Source organism: Aphelocoma coerulescens, chromosome 1A (assembly GCF_041296385.1).
Source record: "Aphelocoma coerulescens isolate FSJ_1873_10779 chromosome 1A, UR_Acoe_1.0, whole genome shotgun sequence".
Taxonomy (NCBI): domain Eukaryota; kingdom Metazoa; phylum Chordata; class Aves; order Passeriformes; family Corvidae; genus Aphelocoma; species Aphelocoma coerulescens.
The window spans coordinates 69,843,081-69,864,795 of record NC_091014.1 but is presented as its reverse complement, the minus strand read 5'-3'; the positions used below and the strand labels follow the sequence as shown (position 1 = coordinate 69,864,795).

Below are 21,715 nucleotides of genomic sequence, written 5' to 3'. Positions count from 1 at the left end.
TTCTCATCGGTGTGCCAGCCTCACCCCCCACCCCGGCACACCCGCCCTCCTCCCCCCCTTCATATATAGGGTTTCGAGTTCCCTTATAGTTCACAACACCCTCCTCAACATCCATCCTGCTGGACAACACAAGGAAGCTTCTCCACCAGCAAGGAAGAGCCAGAAGAACAGCTACCACAATTCCTAGAAACTTAGAATGAAGCTGGGCAAAAAAACCCTTAGTACACCATCTTCAGAGATCAACAGCAATAGCCAGGAGATCACCAAGGCTTTTTAAAGTTTCCTCAGGTATCCTGGACTAGTAGGAAAGACCCTTTATTTCAGATGGAATCCCAATGATGCCGTTTTCCTTGGAGCTGAAACCAAATGAGGATCCAGTACTCCAGATGAGTGGCAGCTAGCAAGAATAACTTGTCACTAATTTTGTCTACAGCATCAATTGCAAGCCCATGCCATGATTTCAGATAACTTCTCTTTTAGTTGAAACTGGCTGAGAAAGAAGCAACAGAGAACAATAAAACCCAAAAGGCGCCTCTGGAAAGTTGCTATCCCCATTCCATACCCAAAGGTGAGGAGGCAGGAGCTCCCCAGGACCTTTGTTTTGAGAGAGAAGACTCAGAGGGCCAGTCTGTGAAGAGCACCTTCAGGGGATGTGATGTCAACAGAAGGTGCAAATGCACAATGCCATCTAAGATCAGGTGTACTGTGAGCTCTGCTGCAACAAAACAAATTCAAAGCACTGCACTAGCGTCCAAGAGGAGTTAACAATATCCTAGGTTGCCCCTTAACCTACACAAATAATGTTTTCACTTGATTAAATAGTCTCCCTGTCAAAACCACCACGGTGAGGCTGATGGGAGAAGGGGCTAAATATGACAATATACAAAAATAGAGATGTGAATATAAAATGGTTTGGTTAAGAATATCTTAAAATTTGACATTCACAGCGGTTAATACTTAAACTCACACCACGCAAAAGAGGAGGTATGTCAAAATCATACTGAGAAAAACTGGCTTTACCTAACACAAAGAAAACACGAGCAGTTAATACAGCAGGGGAACCCCTTCCAATGATCAAAACATCTATTTTTCTTATGGACAGTTGCTCCACTGAAAGTTAAATGCTTCCTTACTAGGAAAAAATAGTATATATATTTATATATATGATTTGTATACGGTGATATCAATATACACTGAAAGTACTGCAAGGATATATTATTCATTTACAGTAAAACTAACAATCCATGGTTAAATTTATAGTTTATAAATACGCTGTCTCTATTATATGTGGTATAAAAATATTTGACATTTTGTGGGCACTAGGTCAAAATAAGATTTTCTTTTTTAAGGGACTAAAAATCATTCAGGTATATGCATATTACCCTTGTCAATGATGTGAGAATCGTACTGACCTGGTACAGAACAGAGTCCTACCATGCTGGCAAAATGAGGAGGGTAATGTATAGCATGATAATCATTGCATGACAAGGCTAATTAGGGGAAAACCTGGCATTTACAGCAGCCCAGTTCTAGCAGTACTTTAAATAGGAGTATCATTAATTTAAGTGACACAGGCAGGAAGAAAGGATGAAGAAGAGATAAGAAAACCTAACCGGGATTAAAAAACAAACTTTAAAATACACCCAACAAAAATCACTGCAATTCCAGAAGCAGGGAGAGAGCTCTAAATGCTCTCATTTGTTAAATGCATTAAGGAAAACCAGAGGTGTATTCATTTAAAAAAGTGTGTGATTGTTTTTCTGGATTCACTGCTACGATTGCTGTATTCCTATAGAAAACAAAGCCCTTTGTGTAAGGTTAATATCTGTCCTGACTGCGTTTTCAAGTTTAGCTTTAGTTGCTGGCCCTCTGCAGTTAACATAGAGGTTATTTGGCTACTTCCAAGTATCTATGGTATGCTGCTCTGAGATGGACTTCTTTATTATTAATTACTTTAAACATTTTTGGTATTGACAAAACCCACATATCACCTCGCTGGACAAGTAACATATCCCAGTCCTTCCATTTCCTTATGTGCTCAGTCACTTCACTGGATTAAGGCATGTTTTAGTGTTCCATTTGCAAAAATAAAAACTTTTTGTACAAACGTCTGGGTTCTTTTATACAAAAATTTTTCTTCTTATGGCACAAGCAGCAGCTGCTGTTTAAGAAAATATATAAATATCCTTTTTTTTTTTTTTTTTTAATTCTTCTGTACAAATATCTTCAGTGTTCCTCCGCCCCACGTTTAACTGTACACTGTCCTCCCCCATCCTCGGCCGAGAGCTCCCTCCCCCCGTCCCCAGCAGAACCTTTTGTATTTACAGCGCAGAGCGGAGGGCGCGGGGCGGGGGGCTGCCCCTCAGGAGGAGTCGGTGCAGGGGGACGGCGGCGGCGGGTACAGGTGGTGCGAGTAGCTGCGCTCCGTGTAGGGGGACGGCGGGCAGCTCTCGCAGTTCTCCTCGGCCGACAGGTACTGGCTGCGCGGCGTGGGCGGCGGCGGCACCGGCTCCGAGTCGTAGTTGAGGTCGCTGGTGTAGCCCTTGGCGGCGGCCGCGGGCAGCCGGCGGCTCGGGGCGTAGTCGCTGTCGCACACGTCCGTGCTGCAGGGCGTCGTGGGCGGCGCGAAGTGCCGGTAGCTGTAGGGCCGGTAGCTGCAGCGGGGAGACGGAGGGGGAAAGGGTCATTCTTCCCCCTTTCCAAGGGGGATAAGCCAAGGTGGAAACAGAAAGCAGGTCAACCTCTGAGGTGGTGCACAGCACCGCCTCTCCTAACTTCCCTGCAGAAGGCTCCCCTTCGTGCTACAGCGTCAGGCACATCACAGCAACAGGTGGAAGGGATGCCAGTTTCTTTACTAATTATCTAACTCAAAAAACGAACTAATTTTAGCTCTAAGCAACTCGTCACAAATTTCTGATGTGCTGCTTTACTCATAGAAAATTCAGTTTGTGCTCAAAACTGCTGGAATTGGATAGTGTGCCCTGTTTTGTGTAAGTATTCTATTATCGCATTCGGGTTAAATTAATCCATAATGTTGTGGGTGCCCCATCCCTGGAAGTGTTCCAGGCCAGCATGGACAGGGCATGGAGTAACCTGGTCTAGTGGAACGTGTCCCTGCCCATGGCAGGGGGCGGAACTGGATGGGCTGATGTCCCTTCCCACCCACTGCATTCTGTGATTCCAAGATGACTGGAGAACCCAGGCTTGCTGTGTGCTAAGTGTTTCTCAGTCTCCAGGTGTTTCCAGTGACCCCAGCACTACCTGCTCAGAGATGCAAAGAGCACCTGTAAGAGCTTTTGTTGTGCCACAGAAAGGAGCAGTGGCTGAGAACAGCCTCTCACACAACAGGCTCCCTAAGGACTTAATTGAGGCAGAAAAAGTTGCTCCTAAGACAGCAGGGCAGGAAGGGCACCGGTGTGCATGTGTCTGTGTAATACCTGTGTTGCAACTATGGAGAAGATAATTCTGTTTCCATTATGCAGTTTCTAGATACTAACTTCCAAGGCTAGACAGAAGGACTGAAAATTACCTGGCACATTCATAGCACTCAGGAGAAGCATTCCTTAGAGAAGTAACTGGGATGAAATTCTCAAATGCTGCTACCACAAAACATCTTTTAAAATGAGCCCAAGATAGTTTCAAGGAAACAAATTAGAAAGGGAAATGCATGGTAGCTACAACTCCCAGCATCACAGCCGGTGGCTGGGGACACAAGGGGATGCAGCTCCTCTATAGTCAAGTCAAAATATTAGGAAAGAGGCAAGATCAGAAGCAGCAAGACCAGCGTTTTATTTTTGGGTGGGGGAGCATTTGGAAAACATTGAACCCTATGCTACATCCCTAATATGATTTATAATACTAAAAGTCACATCAGCTAACCAGTGATCAGCATGGCCCATGCTGGTGCCAGAATTTGGGTTTCTTTCATTAGAAAATTACTTACAATTTAAAAAGATTTTTCATATGGCTGCAAGGGATCATTATAAACATCTGGTCTGACCTTCTGCACAACAGAGGCCGTATCTGCTGCTAATGGAGAAGAGATGTCTGTTCAGCCCCAGAGACCTCATTATCCAAAGCCCCCAAAGGCTCTGCATTAGGGAGGCACATCTTTCAGACAAATACAGCACTCTCTTCTCACTGACCACATCTACTGGTGATTTGGGAGGGGAACCTTTACACCCTTGGGTAGTAGGGGTCTGTTCCTCTATTTTTTGGTAACTTGTTATAAAATGATAACTAACATCAGCATTCTTACAGGGAAAGTAAGAAGGATACATTCAAACAGAGAAAATGCATGCCCATAAATACTAGTCAAGAGAAAATAAGCATAAGGTTAGCAATCTTTTCCAGACATTAACCCTTAATATGTCGAACTTGAAATTCTGTGCTTTATCTAGACCACTATGTTACTTCTGACCTATTAGCCTTTATATTGCCAACCTTTCCTCCACAGAGTGTTTGCTTATAATTTCTGATACTTACATAAATTATTTATGGCAGAAGCCTAAAAAAAGGCAGGGTTCACTCCAGGTAAGTTTTTTTGGCTCGGAATACTCATGGTACTGCATTTCTTTTGGCATGTAGCTAGCTTTGTGATGAGTGCTGTCATTGCCCCTAAGGAATATACCTGAGGGATGTACCACTACCCACTTAGTGTATGATTTACCTCAAACAGTGCTGCACTTCTACCCAGGCAGCAGTGACATGATACATGTGAGCCCATTTAAGCACTACTTTAGTGCTTGCAGAATTAGGGCCTTTGATTGTAATTCTTACGGAGCAGAGGCTGCCTTTATTCTGCATTTTCTACACTAACTGCTTTGATCCTGACAGAAGATATTGTAATAGTAATTACCTGTAGGATCTATGAGTGGATGGGCTGTTTGAAGAATAACCAAATTCCATGGTATAGTGTGAACGTTCAGTAGCTGGTGATGGTGGCGGGTTCAAAATCTAAGGTGTAAGAAAGGAAAAAAGCCACTGTTAAAAAGGAAAGATACAAAGGAAACTTGAGAAAACACTGGTTTATAATTTTTCTTTTTAGTACTGTCCAATAGGAACCTTAAGTAAAGAACTGCATGCATAGCCCCATAGCCCTCCCAACAAACAGGATTTTTCTTCTGTTCATTCCTCAGTTCTTTAGCAGACCCCGGAAATGCCATTTGTTGCCATTCCTATTAGCTACTACTAAGCTCTTCTCAAAAAATGCTGACTGCTGTGGCTATTCTGATATAGCCAGTGCTGAAAAGTGAAGTTGCAGCCAGCTGTTCAATACTAGATTGTCACTAGGGATACCACTGCCTGAGGCAAACTGGCAGATCTCTGCTCCTGCAGGCTGCAGTCCCCAAGTATTGCTCTGCTTGTAATACTTGCAGCATGCTGGCCAAGGCAAGCATTCCTTCCCTATGCAGGAATGTTCTTACTCCATGTATTTGGATTAATTTAAAGCTGATTTAAAGCCTGATTTAAATTGGTTGATTCTCAGAACTGAAAACAGACAGTTGAAGATTTCAGCCTTCACTGACCACGCATGGGACTCTCTAACACTAGGGGTGGCTTGGTGAGCTCCCTAAGAATATCCAAACCAACCACCACAGATGCTGGAAGGGAAGAGACAGGGAGCCCTCTAGGGCTGGTACCAACTGTTACACAGCAGCTAGTGCAGCACACTACCCATTTGTGATGGAGGCATGTTATGGAGCTGAAAAACACTTGTTTACTTATTTATCTGTCACTTTTAAGACACATGACACAAAGCTTCATTTTAATTCCTTGAAAGGTCTATACAGAATCAACCTTAGTTTTACCTTCAGAGGCACATGGCAGAGTATAATGAAAGGAGATCTCTCTGCCAGAGCTGCTCAACATCTACAGGGACTTTTTTCATCTCCCCTGACATTTAATCTAACATCTTTTTTCCTGGCACTGAGCTCTCTCACAACTTTTTTAAATTAAGAGAAAATTTCTAGACCATTTTGGAAAAAGACAATTCTCTTCCCTTTCAAAATCAATTACTCCATATTCAAACAAGTTTATTAGGCTAGAATTCTAAATCAAAACATTAATCTGTCAATTGCTTAACCTTTAGAAAGACACTGTCACTTCCCTGAAAGTTATTAAAGGGTTATGAATAATAGAATGACTTACTGGAGGAAAGTAAGTGCCTTTGGTACTTGAAGAACTACTGGAGGAGGCTCCAGTAACGTGGGCCCTGTCATAGGGTGGGCCACTGCTCCCTCCCATAATGCTGAGGGAGCTGATGACAGATTTACCTCGAGACATACCTGAAGAACAAAGACATATGTCAGCATTCAATTCTTCCTCAATTCACAGACGAAAGGAAGCTTAAAAAATAATCTGGAGGACAACAGCAATATAAGCACAACTTGCAACCCCAAAATTAATTATCTTGGTATTAAAACCAAATTATATTCTGACAGGAACCTGCTGGATCTACAAGCCACAAGTTACAGTACATATTTAATCAATATATACAGAAGCAATGCATATTAATGAAATGAAGTGCAATGCAGTGGTTAAGTTTGACTTTTTAAACAGTAGTAGCATCATGTGCTTGGACTGGTGTTGGAAAATTCAGCATTAAGTAAAATAAACTGAGACCAAAGTTATTGCTGGTCATTACAGACTTGGAAAGAAGTCTCACAAGCATACAAACTCAGTCTACAAACCTACCAAGAATGATTACATGATGTTTGAAGTCTCATGAATATAACTCTGTGTAACTTTACCCTGTACTTTTGTGACACTTTGCTGGTGCTACAATAGCCCAAAAAGGGGATTCTTTAGTAGCAAAAGAAGAAAAATGGACAGTGAGTGCATTTATTTGAGCTCAGGTTCCGCTAAGTACCTAAATGCTCGTGAATAGCATGGGTAAAATAGCAGTTCATTATTCTAAAGAAGGATGGCAACAAGCCTTGGCAGTCCTGGCTTCCCACAGCTTCCAAGAACTGTGCATCTGGAGCAGACATTTGCTGAACATCGATGCACAGTATCCTCAAGTACAGCTGTGGGGTGCCAAAGACAAGGATCACCGCCTTTACTTACCAGGGAGAGACCCTGACAGAGAGCTTGGGTGAGGCACATAGCCCAGAGGTACCGAGGCTGGCCCGTGCACCACATAATCATTGGTCATGGTTTCCCCGTCCCCCTTCATGCGTGGGCACAGCACCCTCTGGCAGATGAAGTACATTGCTCCCACCACGAAGACTGTAAGGATCACACCAATGATGGAGCCTATGGTGTTGTTGGGCTGTGGTGCAGGTTCCTCCGTTGTGTCTAACAGGCAAAAGAAAAATTGGACCATATAAGTTTAGTCCAACATCAGTTTTTCTTGCATCTTTCCACTTTCCTCCTCTTCTGTAGGCAGACAACAACTTTCAAATTAATATATGGGAGGAAAAAATTGGTCCTAGGACAGGTCTGTTCAAAGGCTCTAGTGTCCATAAGGGCTACCTGCAGCCTCCGAGATGACCTCCAAACATGCCATGAGGTTTTTCGGATCACAAATAACAGGAAAGGAGCAGTACATGCATGTGCAGGGGGAGTGATGAACCAGGCCCTGCTCTTGCTTCAGGCTGACAAGCAGAGCTCTCCTTTGAACGTGATGAACAAGACCTGCAGCCATGACTCCAGATGACACTGTGCAGGGGACTCCTCTTCTGCTTTTCCTGTCACTGAGGATGACAACTGCTTTTCATGTCACACCTCGGTTATCCCTCAGTGTAACAGACTGGCACTCTCTTCTTTTCTCAGCAGTCTAACAATCACTTATGGTGCATCACCCTGACTGTTCAGCAGTGATGAGTTTTGGGTTTGCTGCTATTTATTAAACTTCCTAAACTATTCCACATGTGACCCACCCTTATGGTTACAGATACAGCTGAGCATTAGCCTGAGAGGTGCCATCTTATGAGGAATCTGTACCCAAAACAATTCTTCAACAGTCAGAATGAGTCTCTTTCCCTACAATACCAATTCTAAGCAATGACATTTCTGGGAATAACTGACAACCCCCTGCCTGTGCTCATGAATTTGACAAGAAAGGCAGACTTTAAAGTATTTTCCTGTTCTAGTCAGTGTTTTACATCTTATGCATTACTGAAAGTTTTTTCCTCAACACATTTTCTTCTTCCTGAACACCAAACCCACACCTGAACCAGCTTGTCACAGTCTACAGAGATAAGTAAACAGACTTCTGATCATAGTGAAAGAGGGATGGTGACAACTGCCATCTTATTCTGGGTGGGCTAATTTTCCAACCTGTTACAAAACTGAAGAACATATAAACTCTAATAAAGGGAACTACACAAGCCTTGTGATAATGTCACTAGTAACTTGGTAGCATGACAGAACATCTCCTATTACTCCTTCTTAAGATCAAGGGTCCAACTCTGGCTTTGCATTTTCAAGTTATGTGTGTGCCAGCTGTGTTATATGGATCTCTAACACAAGACAAGAAGTCCGTATTTGCAATTTCTTTTAAAGCACCAACAGTGAAAATGAACTTTCGAGTTGGAATTTTAAAGGCAGTAGTTTTCTTGTAGAGCCCTGGAGATTTCAAGGTAGGGGATACCTATATGTTACAAATCAGAAATCAAGCTCAGAATTACATCTTTTCAAGATAAAAAGGGAAATTTTAGAAGGTTTACTCTATAAACAGAGTGCTCCTCTGATTCTAAAAGCACCTGCTATTAATTCTCTGGATGAGAAAATCATGAAGCAGAGAAGTTATATATGAAAGCATCATGCCAACAGATTTTTTTTAACATTGCACCAACTCAGCATGCTAACATTATAGTAAAAAAAACCTTTTACTTATTTTAAAATTTTAAAGAGGTAAGGAGAAAAATAACTGGCATTCTCTGCCTCAGAAACTACTTGCTCAGAATACTAATTATTGCTGTTATTCCTATTCCACCACATTGTGGATTAATCGCATGACAGCAGTTATGAGGAGAAGCATTAATTCTGGGAACAACTAATTCAGTCTGCTTGGCAGAATAAAATCTAACTCATAGGAAAGGTGAGAAACAAATTTAGGATGCCACAAGCAAGTCTTCAGTCTCGGGCAGTACACTTACAGCATCCTTGCTCATCGGAGCTGTCACTGCAGTCCAGGTTGTGATCACACTTCTTGCTTTTCCCAATGCACTGCCCACTGGCACAGCGGAACTGATCCGTTAAACACAGCACTGCAAAGAGCCCCCACACCAACAGTCAGCATCAAAACCTTCTCTTGAAAATCATTAAGAAATAAAGACACCAAAGCATACAATCAAGAGTATCTTGGGAGAGCTTGGAGTGCTGCAAGCTTCATTTCTGGAAGTAGCCAGTGGCACACAGTCCCTCAAACGAACCACGCAGAGCAAGTGACTCAGTGTTCTGTTGAGGATAGTGCACCCTGGCACCAGGGCCTTACTGCCTGCTTACAGTAAGAACACTACAAGATGAAGTGACCTCATCTAAAATAACTCAGAGGCCATTGAGAAGACAGGCACTTATCCCAGGACATGGTTATTGCAGTATTACTATAGGAATCTCCAACCCTAAGCATTTACTATAAGAGAGAAGAATTAAGTTATGAAAAAGAAATCTGCCAAACCATGATAATAAAATATTTAAGAAAGATAAATGTGGTTTCTAAATGTCCTTGTGCTCTTCCTGTAAACCAGAAAACTCCTCAATCATGAGACAATATATTTCACTTGATATTATATTTTTAAACTGAAATGACGGACAGAATACAAAACTGAAGCTTTGCCAGTACACTGAAAAAATAAAAGGTGCTGCAGGCAAGGTGCTGGCTGCTGCTGTTTACACATATTCCTGCCTCCTGTTTCTCATAAATCCAGAAATACTTTTTGACTTTTTGTCTTCAGCTGAATTAAGAAGTTAAACTAAAGGCTTTTCTGATTTGTAATCAACTTGAATACTCTCAGCAACAGGGCCACTTTGAAGGTGATAAACAGCCCCTGGTCTGACATCTCCAGTTGCTGGATGACAGCTGGGAAGTTAACTTGCACAACACATTGTCAGATGTCAGCATCTCAGCTGGCTAACAATCACCTTTCAGCACACAGGAATTTCAGCTCTATGTTTTTGTTTGAGATGAAGCACATCTTTCAGAAAGAACTTTAGCCTTGATTTAAAGACATTTCAACAGTCTCCACAAAGAAGGAACATGCACTGAAAGGATATAAAGAAGCAGCATCCTTTCAAGCTTATAAGTTGTCCCTACAACTCTTCACTACGTCTGCAGTAGGGAGAGGGTAAGTTTGCTCACATTGCATGTTGTGTAATGGTGGGGCAGTTCATATTCCACCAGCAAAACCTATCCTTTCCAAAATGAACTTAATTCTCATTGTGCTGGCAACAGCACTTCCCTCTGTAATGATGGCTTAAATACTCTCTTTTGCTGTGCTCTATGGGAAGAAGTAGTCTCCAGAAATATCATCTGTCTCTCACTCCTGCCTACTCAGAAAAGCTCATTTTGTTCAGGTATTGTAAAATAAACAATCCCAAAACCTTTACTCGGTACAAGGTGCACAAAAAGCTATGACAAGGATTTTCTCCACTCTGTAGTCCACTCCCAGATCCTAGGTTTTTAGAGCTTAAAATCATGCCATTTTTGACAGTACTTTTCACAAACAGCATTTAAACTATTCTGACAGAGATCACTCTTAATTTCCACTTCACAGGTAGAGAACCAAAAGCATGGAGTTATAAAATAATTTCCATTTAACAGACCAGTTTAAAAACTAGCAGAACCTTGGATCTTTTCAAATCCTACTCAGCAGTAACACTGGTACTTATCACAGTTGTGGGGTATGCCCAGCCCCTGCCCTGGAGGGATCTCTGCTGAGATAAGAGATTTAGCGATCACCCAGCAGGACCCCCTGGAAAGGCAACCACTTCTCTGGTCACGGCGAGAAAAGACAGACCCACAATCCTTTAGGAGACCCTATGCAGATGCTTTGTAGCCCATTGGTCTTCACCCATCCCCTGTATCCCTATAAAAGCAAGCCCTCTGGGCCCCTATGGCTCAGAGAGGGTTCTCATCCCTGGCTCTCCCCTTCACCGGAGGGGACCCACAATAAAGCTACCTCCATGTGGAACCAGCCACACGAACCTCTTGTCTCTCTCTCTGGTCTGGCTTGGCCTGGAGGCTGCCCTGCAGAGCTGAGCTGGAATCACGAGCTGATAATCACTAAAGAGCTGACAGCCTCTGCAAGGGCCCTCCTGCCAGCAACTGAGGGAAGACACTGGGCCTCGGGAAGGCGATTCCTTTCGGGACCATCTCCCCAGACCGGTCACCTCTTCCTGGGTCAGAGCTACTGACCCCATCACCAGCCATTATACACAGTGTCCCTATGACAGGTGTATTTCCACCACACTTGGCAGTATCCTCCGCACCTTCGCAGTTCTTCTCGTCCGAGTTGTCCTGACAATTTGCTTCCCCATTGCAGCGCAGGGCACTGTCTATGCACTGTCCACTCTCACACTGGAACTGGCTGTCAGAGCACACTGGGCAGTTCTTCTCATCACTGTGGTCTTCACACTCAGTGAACCCATCACAGCGCCAGGCCACCGGGATGCAGTCAATCTCACCTGTGAAACAGGTGAACTGCTGAGGGGAGCATGTTGGTGGTTCTTTGAAAATCAAGCAAACAAACAGAAGTTAAAAATCCAGGTGAACAAACAGCAGATCGGGACAGGTAAGGACAAGAGCTCAGCTGCTTTCCTTTATCAAAACAGATGATGAACAACATGCCACATCATAAAGTAACTTCCACACCCACTTCGTCCACAGCCACTTGTGCAGACCTTGAGCCCTGTGTGACTGATGCAGGCTCACATCAACAGGAGCTTGACAGACGAAGAACAAGAAGAACAGAGAAACATACACACTCAAAACACAATTATTTTCTTCCCACTTAAGACTCTCACACACTTCTCTTAGTAAGTCTTCAAATCAAAGTCATCATACTCTTTTACTCCCCCTTTCCTACAACACTGCTGTACACACAGCCAATTGCCTACTCTCTTTTTAATGTTTGACAGTCATTGCATAGAAGATGTTAAAAGGATGTAATGTGCTGCAGATGGATGCACTGTGACTCAGTGTCTAGTTATGTGCCCTTGACAGCTCTGTTCAGTCAAAATTCTTTTAAAACAAAAAACTGCTCCATCTAGTCAAGTTCCACTACCTCAACACATCTGTTAGCTGTTACCTAACATTTACTACACTAACTGTTAATCTCGGGCAGTAAGTAAGTGCGGATTTTCTTCCCTTTTTTTAATCCCCCTTTCCTCCCCCAGCTTTTTGGCCTGCTATTAAACTTGCTCTGAGAAAATATCTGGATCATGTTAGCTCTTGTTCCATTGTGAGACCACACGTCGCCTCGATGGCGAGATGATTGCATAATAAATCCATTCAGTCTGGTGGCACAAAGAGATCCAAGCACCAAAGTGCCTGTCCTCTCCCCCGTTCCAACCCCACCCCTGGAGGCACCAGGGCGTGGGCTACAGTGGCCATATTGCCATGGAAGGAGGCAACTTGCCCTTCTGGGACTGCAGTTCAGAAAGGCACGCACAGGGTGAGCTTGGGGACAACAACAGAGAAGAACAAAACAGCACAGACAGTGCAATGTGCCAGAATGTGAGAATCTACCACTGCCTGAAAAGGGAGAATGTGGGGAGTGACAGCAAAAAGTAATAAAAATCATACAATTAAAGAATCGAGTTGAAATAATTCAGTAGTCTTAAGTAGAAAGGGTGAACAGAAATCCTTATTCAACAGTTAGAGATTTTTTTCCTCTTCCCTTACTCCTTCTCAATAGTTGCAGATTTAGCTGGAGGGTGGAGGGAAAGAGGTGAGTCTGTACAGGTGTGTAACAGCACCTGGTGCACTGTCACATTCCTTTGGCTCAGAAGCCATCCCTGAGGATGGAGACCCTCCCCAAGCCCGAAGCTGAGAGCCAAGTGACACAGAACTTGGGAAGGACTCACCTCCACAGGACAGCTCATCCTGCAGCAGCACCAGGTGCACGGGACAAGAGCAGCGTGTGGTGCCGTCCCCCTTCACAATGCAAATGTGGGAGCAGCCACCATTATCTTGAGAGCAAGGATGTTGTCCTAGGATTTTAAAAATAAGAAAGACAGGGATTGATAAGAAATCCCCACCTATTTTATGACCTTTCAGTCATTTCTTCATTCCCCTCTAACCCCTGGGGAGAAGATTACTGAAAAATCTCTGTAAAACTTGTATTTTGTTGTGTGTATTTCTCCCTTTACACACATCTATAATTATAACATACATTGGTAACTCTCCAAGATCTGAAACTACTGCAAGAATTTGTACTAAAACAGTACTAAAAGTATTTTGCTTCTTGTGAGAGGCAGCAGTAGTTCTCTGCAGTGAAGAGTAGCATTAGTAATATAAGAAGATGTCTTGGATTCCATACTTCATTTTCTCTACCAAAGACCATTAAAAAAGTAAAGTTTTTGAATTTATGAATTCTGAAGTTTCCACACTGTCTCTCAAACTCAAATTAACATGCTCTAGATAAATATGTCTCTTCATTTTAATGTTTAATAAGGACAACATACTTCTCTTGGAACTCCTGACAGATTTACTAAGATTAATAGCACACAAAACTAGTAGTAGTCTGCACTGATGTTTTAATTAAACATCCCCAGACATTTTTCTACATACTTCTCCAAGGCATGCACCACAGCCTACCAACCAGGACTATTTTCTCCAGGATGACAGCAACTCCACTGGCTTAACCACCCACCTCCCATCATTTCAAGCATGTCTGTGTGGGGAAAGGCCCAGTAAGCAAAAACTTTTAAAAGTGCAGCCATGATCAACACAAATTGCTATTTAATACACACTTCCTTTGTGCAATGCAACATTGCTCTTCTGCCATTCACTTTCAGTATGAAATACCACCACCAAGAATTGTTCAGTCTGCCTTCAAGGCAGGCAGTCCACTGAAACACTTACAGCTAGTGACAGGCCCTGAGAGCTCTGCTTGCCTAAACAGTGAACACCCAAGAGCAATGCACTAGCATGATCCAGAAAGTCTTCTGCTAGGGGTAACAGGATGTTTCCACTGTGCCTAGAGACACTCAAATGCCAGGTGCCTGGATGGGACTACCAATCAAGTTGTCATCAGCAACAAAACACGATGCTGGGGTTGTGATAGATTTCCAGTCCACTGCCAACTGCCTGAAGGAAACAACCTTACAGCACCAATATTAACTTCTGGCCCCTTCCATCTGCACTGATGTTGATCAGCAACAAGGCCCAACAGGCTCGTGTCTCTTGGCTCGAGTGTCGCAGGCCCTGTTTGCACCTGCAGGCAGGGATTGCACTCACTGTACTCCTGCAGGTTGAGCTCCTTCACAGCATGGATGTCACTGAGCTGCGCAATACGAGCCTGGACCTTTGTACGTCCTTCTCGACCGGTCATATCAATCTTTTCAATCATCTGCTGCTGCCTGTCAATCCAGTACAGCCAGTTCTCAAATACAGTTAGTCCCACAGGCTGCAAGATATTGGAGTCTTCCAAAACAATCCGGTTAGCACCTGCAGAAGGGAGAGAGTGCTTTGGTTCAACCAGAAAAAATCGAAACACTATCAGAAACATCTCCTACACAACTCACACCATTATTTTTCACTACTTTTATGCTACTGGGTAAGCCTACTATAAAAACCCAAGCAGTCCTGGGTCCTCTGATCCAAGACTAATGCATTTTGCAGACAGGTGATCAACTTTTTTTTCTGCTTTCACCAAGAAGGGAGCTTTTGTGCTAAAACACATCTAGTGTACTTAAGAAGCACCTGGAGTTGGGGGCTCATCTCTCATGAGCCTTTCCAGTCTCTTATAAATATGATGGAAATTGGTAGTTCTTTTCATTCTTCTTTCCCTTTTCGGAGAGATTAATTGCTTTGTCTTGCCATACAACAGGGAATAAGAAGATGGATTATTGGCTAACCCGTACAAGATAAAATCCAAGTGAAAGCAGGGTAATTAGGGCTTCTCACATGAATTATGAGATTAACACTTCTGACTTCCTCATGTTCTTTTCTTTCAGCTATGTTACCTTCACTAAGCTATTAGTGCTAGATTGGGTATGCTCCTTTCTTCCTAGCAAGGACTTACTTTCCTGAGTTCATTTAGCAATCACCAGGAGCAGACAAGAAGCTTTATACCTCTGAAGAACAGTTGTTGATTTTTATGCTAAATTTTCTGGCATTAAATACAGTCAAGAGCGACTGTCACTTTTCATGGTTAACTCTCCACGCAAACAGAACACAGTCAACAGTTCTTTTAAAGGTATCACTAAAGTTTGTCCGAAGACAGTGAAGACTTTGTAACACACAGAAGAAAAATGTTAGTCAAAACCTGAGGGATCAGTAGGGAGGTTTAATCCATGCTTCCTTTATTTAACACAATGACATGTTCACTAACAGTCAAATGTCTGTGAGTTTATCAGATTCTGAGCACAAAATTACTTGTGAACACACAGAATCTGCTTCAATTTTGAGAATCTGAAACAGTATCACACAAGTCAAGCTAAAGCTTGAAAATCTGCCTCTAAATCCTGATACTTCTGATGCCTGAGCTCACTGCTGTGCTTATTTTTCAACTTTTACTACAGAAAACAAGAGCTTTTCATTGTTCATCCATAGAATGATTTCCAGTAAGTTTTTATATTTTTGTTCTGTAAAAATATACTGGAATAACTGAATACCAGGGGGAAAAAAATCTACCACGTCTCTAACATACCCACATATGATAACCTAACAGGACAAAAGACACATGCACTTCACTATTTTATACTTGGAATAAGTTCTATCCCTCACCGCTTTGTTTAGTAGCAAGAAGGGCTTTTTTTGCTTGTTGAGAATTTAATCAATGGTATGTCAGTGATGATGACTTAGACACAAATTCAGCTATGAAGAATGTATTTATCTCCTTTTCACTAAATGCACAGAGAGCTCAGAAGTTAAGTAACCTTCCAAACATTTACCAAGTGGTAAAACCTGAAGCAAAACATGGAAATTCAAATCAGCTAGGCTGGGCTCTCACCACCACTTTGGAGCAACACCAGCAATGATTAAGAAAAGATGTTGATGAATTCTGAAGGAGATTATACCCAGACTGATGTAGAAATTAACAGACTAAGTGATGTAAGTCAACCTAAATAACTGCAACCATCTATTAAACCCCAATAACATGACTAATTCTGTAGGGAAAAGGTAAGAAACAGAAACCTGCATCTTGACGAATAACGTTAAGCTGGGAATAGGGCAAAATGCAAAGATGACAGGAAGGAATACAAAACCCAAGACCTTCACCTACCCCACTGGAGTCTGTACGTGCTCTGCCATGCCCACATCAATCAGCATGGCATTTTGCCATATGTTTCTAAAGCTCTGATGCTTAATAGTTTCACTCCCTTAATGTCTTAATCTTTCTTTTTAATATTTGTGACCAAGTGTGACTGACTATTTCTGACTAAACTGAGACACTAAAATCCCTTCTCCCATAAACCAGCAATGAAACCTGAAGCTGACTCATCAGGGTGCTAGTCTCCTTTATTGGTAATGTCAGATGAAAGGGAGACATGATTAAGAGGAGCTTTGTCTCCTGGCATCACCATCCCCTTTCCAGCAATACCTTTTACAAAAAGACTTAAAACCAACCAAATAAATACAAAAATCAGGACACACCCATAGCTCATTCTATTTCCAAATAAAAATGACTTAATTCCAGAATCAATAGACATTTCCAAATCACACTAATTATTCTGGAATAGAAGAACTAATTTCCAAATAGTTTCCATGGTAGGGAGCTAATTCCAGTCATCTTTTCATAAACAACCCCTTAATCATGTGAAGAATCTGGTTAACTTCAATAGATCTCCCATTTGGGCAGAATAACCAAGTCCTAACTGCATGCCTGAAGGACAGGGAGGAAAAGAAGGACTACATCACACAAAAGGCATTCTAGCTGTCCTTGTCTTTATGGGTACTGGCATTTACAGAATTAACAGAGCAAGAGACTGAATGTTTTTAAGAAACTAACATGCAGAAAAATTACTCTGCTGGTCAAAAGAGCTTATTAATCAGCATTCCTAAGCACAGGAATGCATCTCAGCAGTTAGCAATTTATCGTGGTGATTACAGCACTACATTTGTGGTGCAAATGCCAAAAAGCAAGAGAGGTTTTGGAACGGTTATTCTTCATGCTCTTCAAAATGTGGTGAGCTTTTACTACACAACATTGGTGATCCAACAGCCACATCTTTAAGGAAAAAAAAAAAAAAAGCAGAATCATTAAACCTAGACTGAGGTACAATTTAGACCCATCTCCTTCTCTGGTGTCCTAATTTCAGAAAAATAACAGACAAAGAGAGAAATAAAGCACGTGTAATATTCTCCTGCCTGTTACTCTACTCATGCAAACCCTGGATCTGGGACAGCTTGGAATGTACCAAGTAACACCACAGCACTTCTTTTTTGTTCTTTAATAATTCACTAAGTCAGGTTATGTCTTGCATTTTGAAACAGTAAACAATCAGGATATCACAGTTCATTAGTGATCCTGAATCTTCCAGTGACACACCACTGAAAAAAATTACTGTCTTTCTGAGCTTTAATTCCAACCATCTAGGAAAAACGTTTTCCAAAACAAAAGCTTGTTCTAGGAACTTAACAAAAGGCTGAAAATCAGAGTGGTGTCAACAGGGTTACATGCTGCTACTTTGAATGAAGGTACCATGTCATAAGTGGAAGACATTACCACAAACATTAGTGCAAATTGTCATAACTCTTGTTAAGTTTTCAACTCTCATTTCCAGCAACAACATCCAGCCCAGTCTGTATCACAAATTACTACTGATGCTACAAGAGGCAACTGAGCTGATCCAGCAGTTTGATGGATCATGCTAGTACATGAAAGACATTTGCCTTTCTCACCCAATCTGGACCATATGATTTTCCCCTCTTCTCTTGCTCCCCTTCTGGTTGCTTGCTGGACTCTTTCCTGAACCAGTTCAGCTTTCCAAGCCAACAGAACACCATTCTCTATTTGTCTTCTTCTGTATAATGTTCTTAGGTTATTGTTAAGTGGGCTGAATCAACTCATAGAGGAGGTCAGACAAGCAGCATAACCAACCTCAGGGAGCAGGCAAAGAGAATCCCATAGCTGGAAGAGTGAGTTTTTTGGCTTCTGAGGACAGAGGGACATTAGATCTGCTCTATCCTTCTCACATCTTTTCACCCCAAATGACAGGTACATAAGTAACCTGGACACCTGCTGCTTTAACTCTGCAGGAGACATTTTTCCACTAACAGGGAACTTTCCTCTGATTGACAGATTACTGCATCAAAAGCAATGCCTTTAAAAACAACCCTTTTTCTCCTCTTTTCAAAACTGCTGCAATTTTTTTGTCAACTAACTTTGGGAAACCACACAAAGGTTTTCCAGTGAGAAATTGAAGTAAATAGCATGTGTAGCAATTAATAATGCAAATCACAGAGTCATGAAACTGTAAAGATGCTGCATGAATCATGCACATTCCCTGGCTGGGAATTCAGGGAGAGATTAGAATCATAGTACAGACTGTTTATAGTAGGAAGGAAAAGATGACACCTTTCTCTGCATTCCCCCACACCCACACCACACAAATGAATCACTGAATTAAGGTGCTACTCTACCTGAAAGGTCACTGCTTTCAATTCTGCGCAGATCTGAGTCAGCCCAGAACAACTTGCCCAGCTGGCTGTCAATAGCTAAGGCGATGGGCTTGCTCAAACCACTGAAAAAAAGGACTTCTCGCTCAGTTCCATCCAATGCTGCTCTCTCAATTTTAGGAGACCTCTCCTGGAGGTTGGTGAAATACATGTATCTGGAACAGGAATGATTAGAGGAAAAAAATTTATTTGATCTTTCCACATTTTTGCTATAATCCAAGACATCTTAACAAATGTCAAAGTTGTTTTTCATTCTGACAAACAGAAAACAAGCTGCAGCAAGAAAACAACTTGATTCTCAAAACCTTGGGCCTGAATTTCCCCACATACCCTTTCTCTGGATTCACCACAATGGCTCTGGGCCTATCCTGATCCCCCTTGAGCACCACTCCCATGGGTCTCCCATCCAGGCGTGTCACGTTGATGACGTTGGTAGCCTCGCAGGTCCAGTAGATGTAGCGGCTGTAGATGTCAATGCTCAGGTCGTAGGGCTGCATATCCAGGTTCTGATTGGGAACTGGACTTGTCACAACAGTGAGGCTCTGCAAAGGAAAGAGAAACAACACACAGCAGAAGATTTAATCTTAATCTAATGTGAATAACTTTGATATGGATGCACCGTGTCTAACTACTGCTTAGAAAAAGGAGACAGCCAAAATATTACCATGAAGTAAGGAAAGACCCAGGTTCTGTTGCCACACCAACACCTTTGATAAGATAGAGACACTTAGTCCTGATGGTTTGCTGTAATGGCAATCACACAAGCTGACTGCAGCTCCTAAGACTTTGCAAGTTTGACCAGTAAGTCCAAATTGTCTCTGTGTTGAAGGTCCAGGGTCAGCTTCTGTATTTCCTCTACTTTTTTGACAACTCAAGAGTTCAGTTTGGACAGACGTAAATGCAGCACATTTAACACTCTACAACAGAAATGCACCACCACTAATTCCCAAAGCTGCAGCTGAGCAGAGAATAAAACAAAGTGAAGCCAGACAGCACTTGAAATGCTTGTCTCATTCTTCTCCACCATTGCTGCCATCTCACTTGGAGGACATGAGGGTGGATAATAAATGGGAAGGCAGCTCTGCCAAAGATGGAAAGGACATCAGCTAGTGTACAACACTGACTTCAGAACATTTCCAGCTAACACCTTACTAGTTCAAGGTCTTGCCTTCTACTGGTCTAGACTTCTGGAATTGACATGACTTTTTCTTCTTTTTAAATTATTATTACCTTTAGAAAGAGCCTCATCAACATCTTTGATGAACTTTTCTAAAATTCTGAAGAGGATTAATAAATCATTAAACATGGCCTACATAAATGTTTTGGAAGACATGCTTATGAGGCGAGCAGCCTCTACCCTCTCATCCCCAGCTTAAACTTCACCAGAAAATTTGCCTAACTTTATTTGGCTTGTCACCTCTATAAAGTGGTGTGCCTGTAAGTCTTATATTTGTTTATTCTGCTGAAGCTGGCAAAAACATGGTGACTTTGACTAGTTTGGGGTATTATTTAGATATTCCAAAATTAAAAGCACTGCTAAATTAAGAGTTAAGGCTGAAGGGCATACAGCAGGATCCAACTACCACCACACCCACCACCAAAAACCACACTCTTAAAATTCAGCTGAATATAGCATCTCTCTTGTGTTGTGTTGCTCATCTTAAGTCTCTTGCTCCTCCCACATTCAAAAAATCAGAAAGAAAAGATCTATTTAAAAATGCAAAATTTAATAAGCAGTCACGGCCCACTTAACCTCACTAAACCTGCATATTGGGTTTGTATGGCCAGGTTTTGGGGGGGCGGGGGAGGGCTACAGGGGTGGGTACTCTAAGAAGCTGCTGGAAGCTTCCCCCATGCCCAGCAGAGCCAATGCCTCCAAATCCAGGATGGTCCCACTACCGGCCAAGGCTGGGCCAATCAGGGATGGTGGTAACACCTTTCAGATGATGTATTTAAGAGGAAAAAAAAGTTATTGGGCAGAAGCAACTGCAGTCAGAGACAAGTGGAGTGAGAATATGTGAGAGGAACAGCCCTGCAGACACCAAAGGCAGTGAGGAAGGAGGTGCTGGAGCTGCTCCAGAATTCCCGTGTCCCTATAGCACGTGGAGGAGGCCTTGCTGGAGCAGCGGGATGCCCAAAGGAGGCTGTGACCCCATGCACGGGAAACCCATGGAGAGAGGAGCCCACACTGGAGCAGGTCTCCTGGCAGGACTTGTGACCCTGTGGGGAACCCAGGCTGCAGCAGCCTGTTCCCGAGGGACTGCACCCCATGGGAGGGACCCACACTGGAGCAGTTCATGAAGAAATGTAGCCTGTGGGAAGGACTCACATTGGAGGGGGAAGTTAATGGAAAACTGTCTCCTGTGGGAGTGACCCCACATTGGAAGGGGAAGTTAATGGAAAACTGTCTCCTGTGGGAGTGACCCCACATTGGAACAGGGAAAAGACTCCTCTCCATGAGGAGGAAACAGGCAGAACAAGGTGTGATGAACAGACTGTAACCATTCCCATCTCCCTGTGATGCTGGCAGGAACGATGGAGAGAAGTGGGAATAAAGTTAAGCTTGGGAAGAAGGGAGGAGTTGTGGGAAGGTGTTTTCAAGATTTTAGATCTCACTGTCTTACTCTGAGTTGGACTGGTAATAAACTCAGTTAATTTCTCTAAGTTGAGTCTGTTTTGCCCATGAGGGATCTCTCCCTGTCCTTATCCCAACTCATGAGCTTTTTGCTGTATCTTCTCTCCCCTGTGCAGTTGAGGAGGTGAGTGACAGGGTGGTTTTGGTGGGTGTCTGGCCTCCAGCCAGGGTTGAACCACCACAGCCTGTACTACCTTTTGCCTTCTACCCTACTCTATTTTTTCTGTATTCCGCAGTCAAATACATTTTCCCAACACTTTTACAGGTTCAACCTCCTCACTCTGTGC

The 21,715-nt window shown here is 42.7% G+C and overlaps 1 protein-coding gene across 2 annotated transcripts in view; it reads right to left on the bottom strand.

The window, feature by feature from the left end:
- Window positions 1–2,282: 2,282 nt before the first annotated feature.
- Window positions 2,283–21,715, bottom strand: part of LRP6 (LDL receptor related protein 6) — a 117,810-nt gene continuing 98,377 nt past the window's right edge. For both annotated transcript variants that reach the window (XM_069003430.1, XM_069003431.1), the window contains 10 exons: window positions 19,124–19,335; window positions 18,758–18,948; window positions 14,408–14,617; window positions 13,033–13,158; window positions 11,437–11,673; window positions 9,105–9,215; window positions 7,069–7,299; window positions 6,151–6,287; window positions 4,859–4,956; window positions 2,283–2,654 (listed from right to left, as the gene is read on the bottom strand). In XM_069003430.1, coding sequence (XP_068859531.1) covers window positions 2,363–2,654; window positions 4,859–4,956; window positions 6,151–6,287; window positions 7,069–7,299; window positions 9,105–9,215; window positions 11,437–11,673; window positions 13,033–13,158; window positions 14,408–14,617; window positions 18,758–18,948; window positions 19,124–19,335 — 1,845 coding nt within the window. In that variant the 3' untranslated portion in view covers window positions 2,283–2,362. The remainder of the gene's footprint in view (window positions 2,655–4,858; window positions 4,957–6,150; window positions 6,288–7,068; window positions 7,300–9,104; window positions 9,216–11,436; window positions 11,674–13,032; window positions 13,159–14,407; window positions 14,618–18,757; window positions 18,949–19,123; window positions 19,336–21,715) is intronic.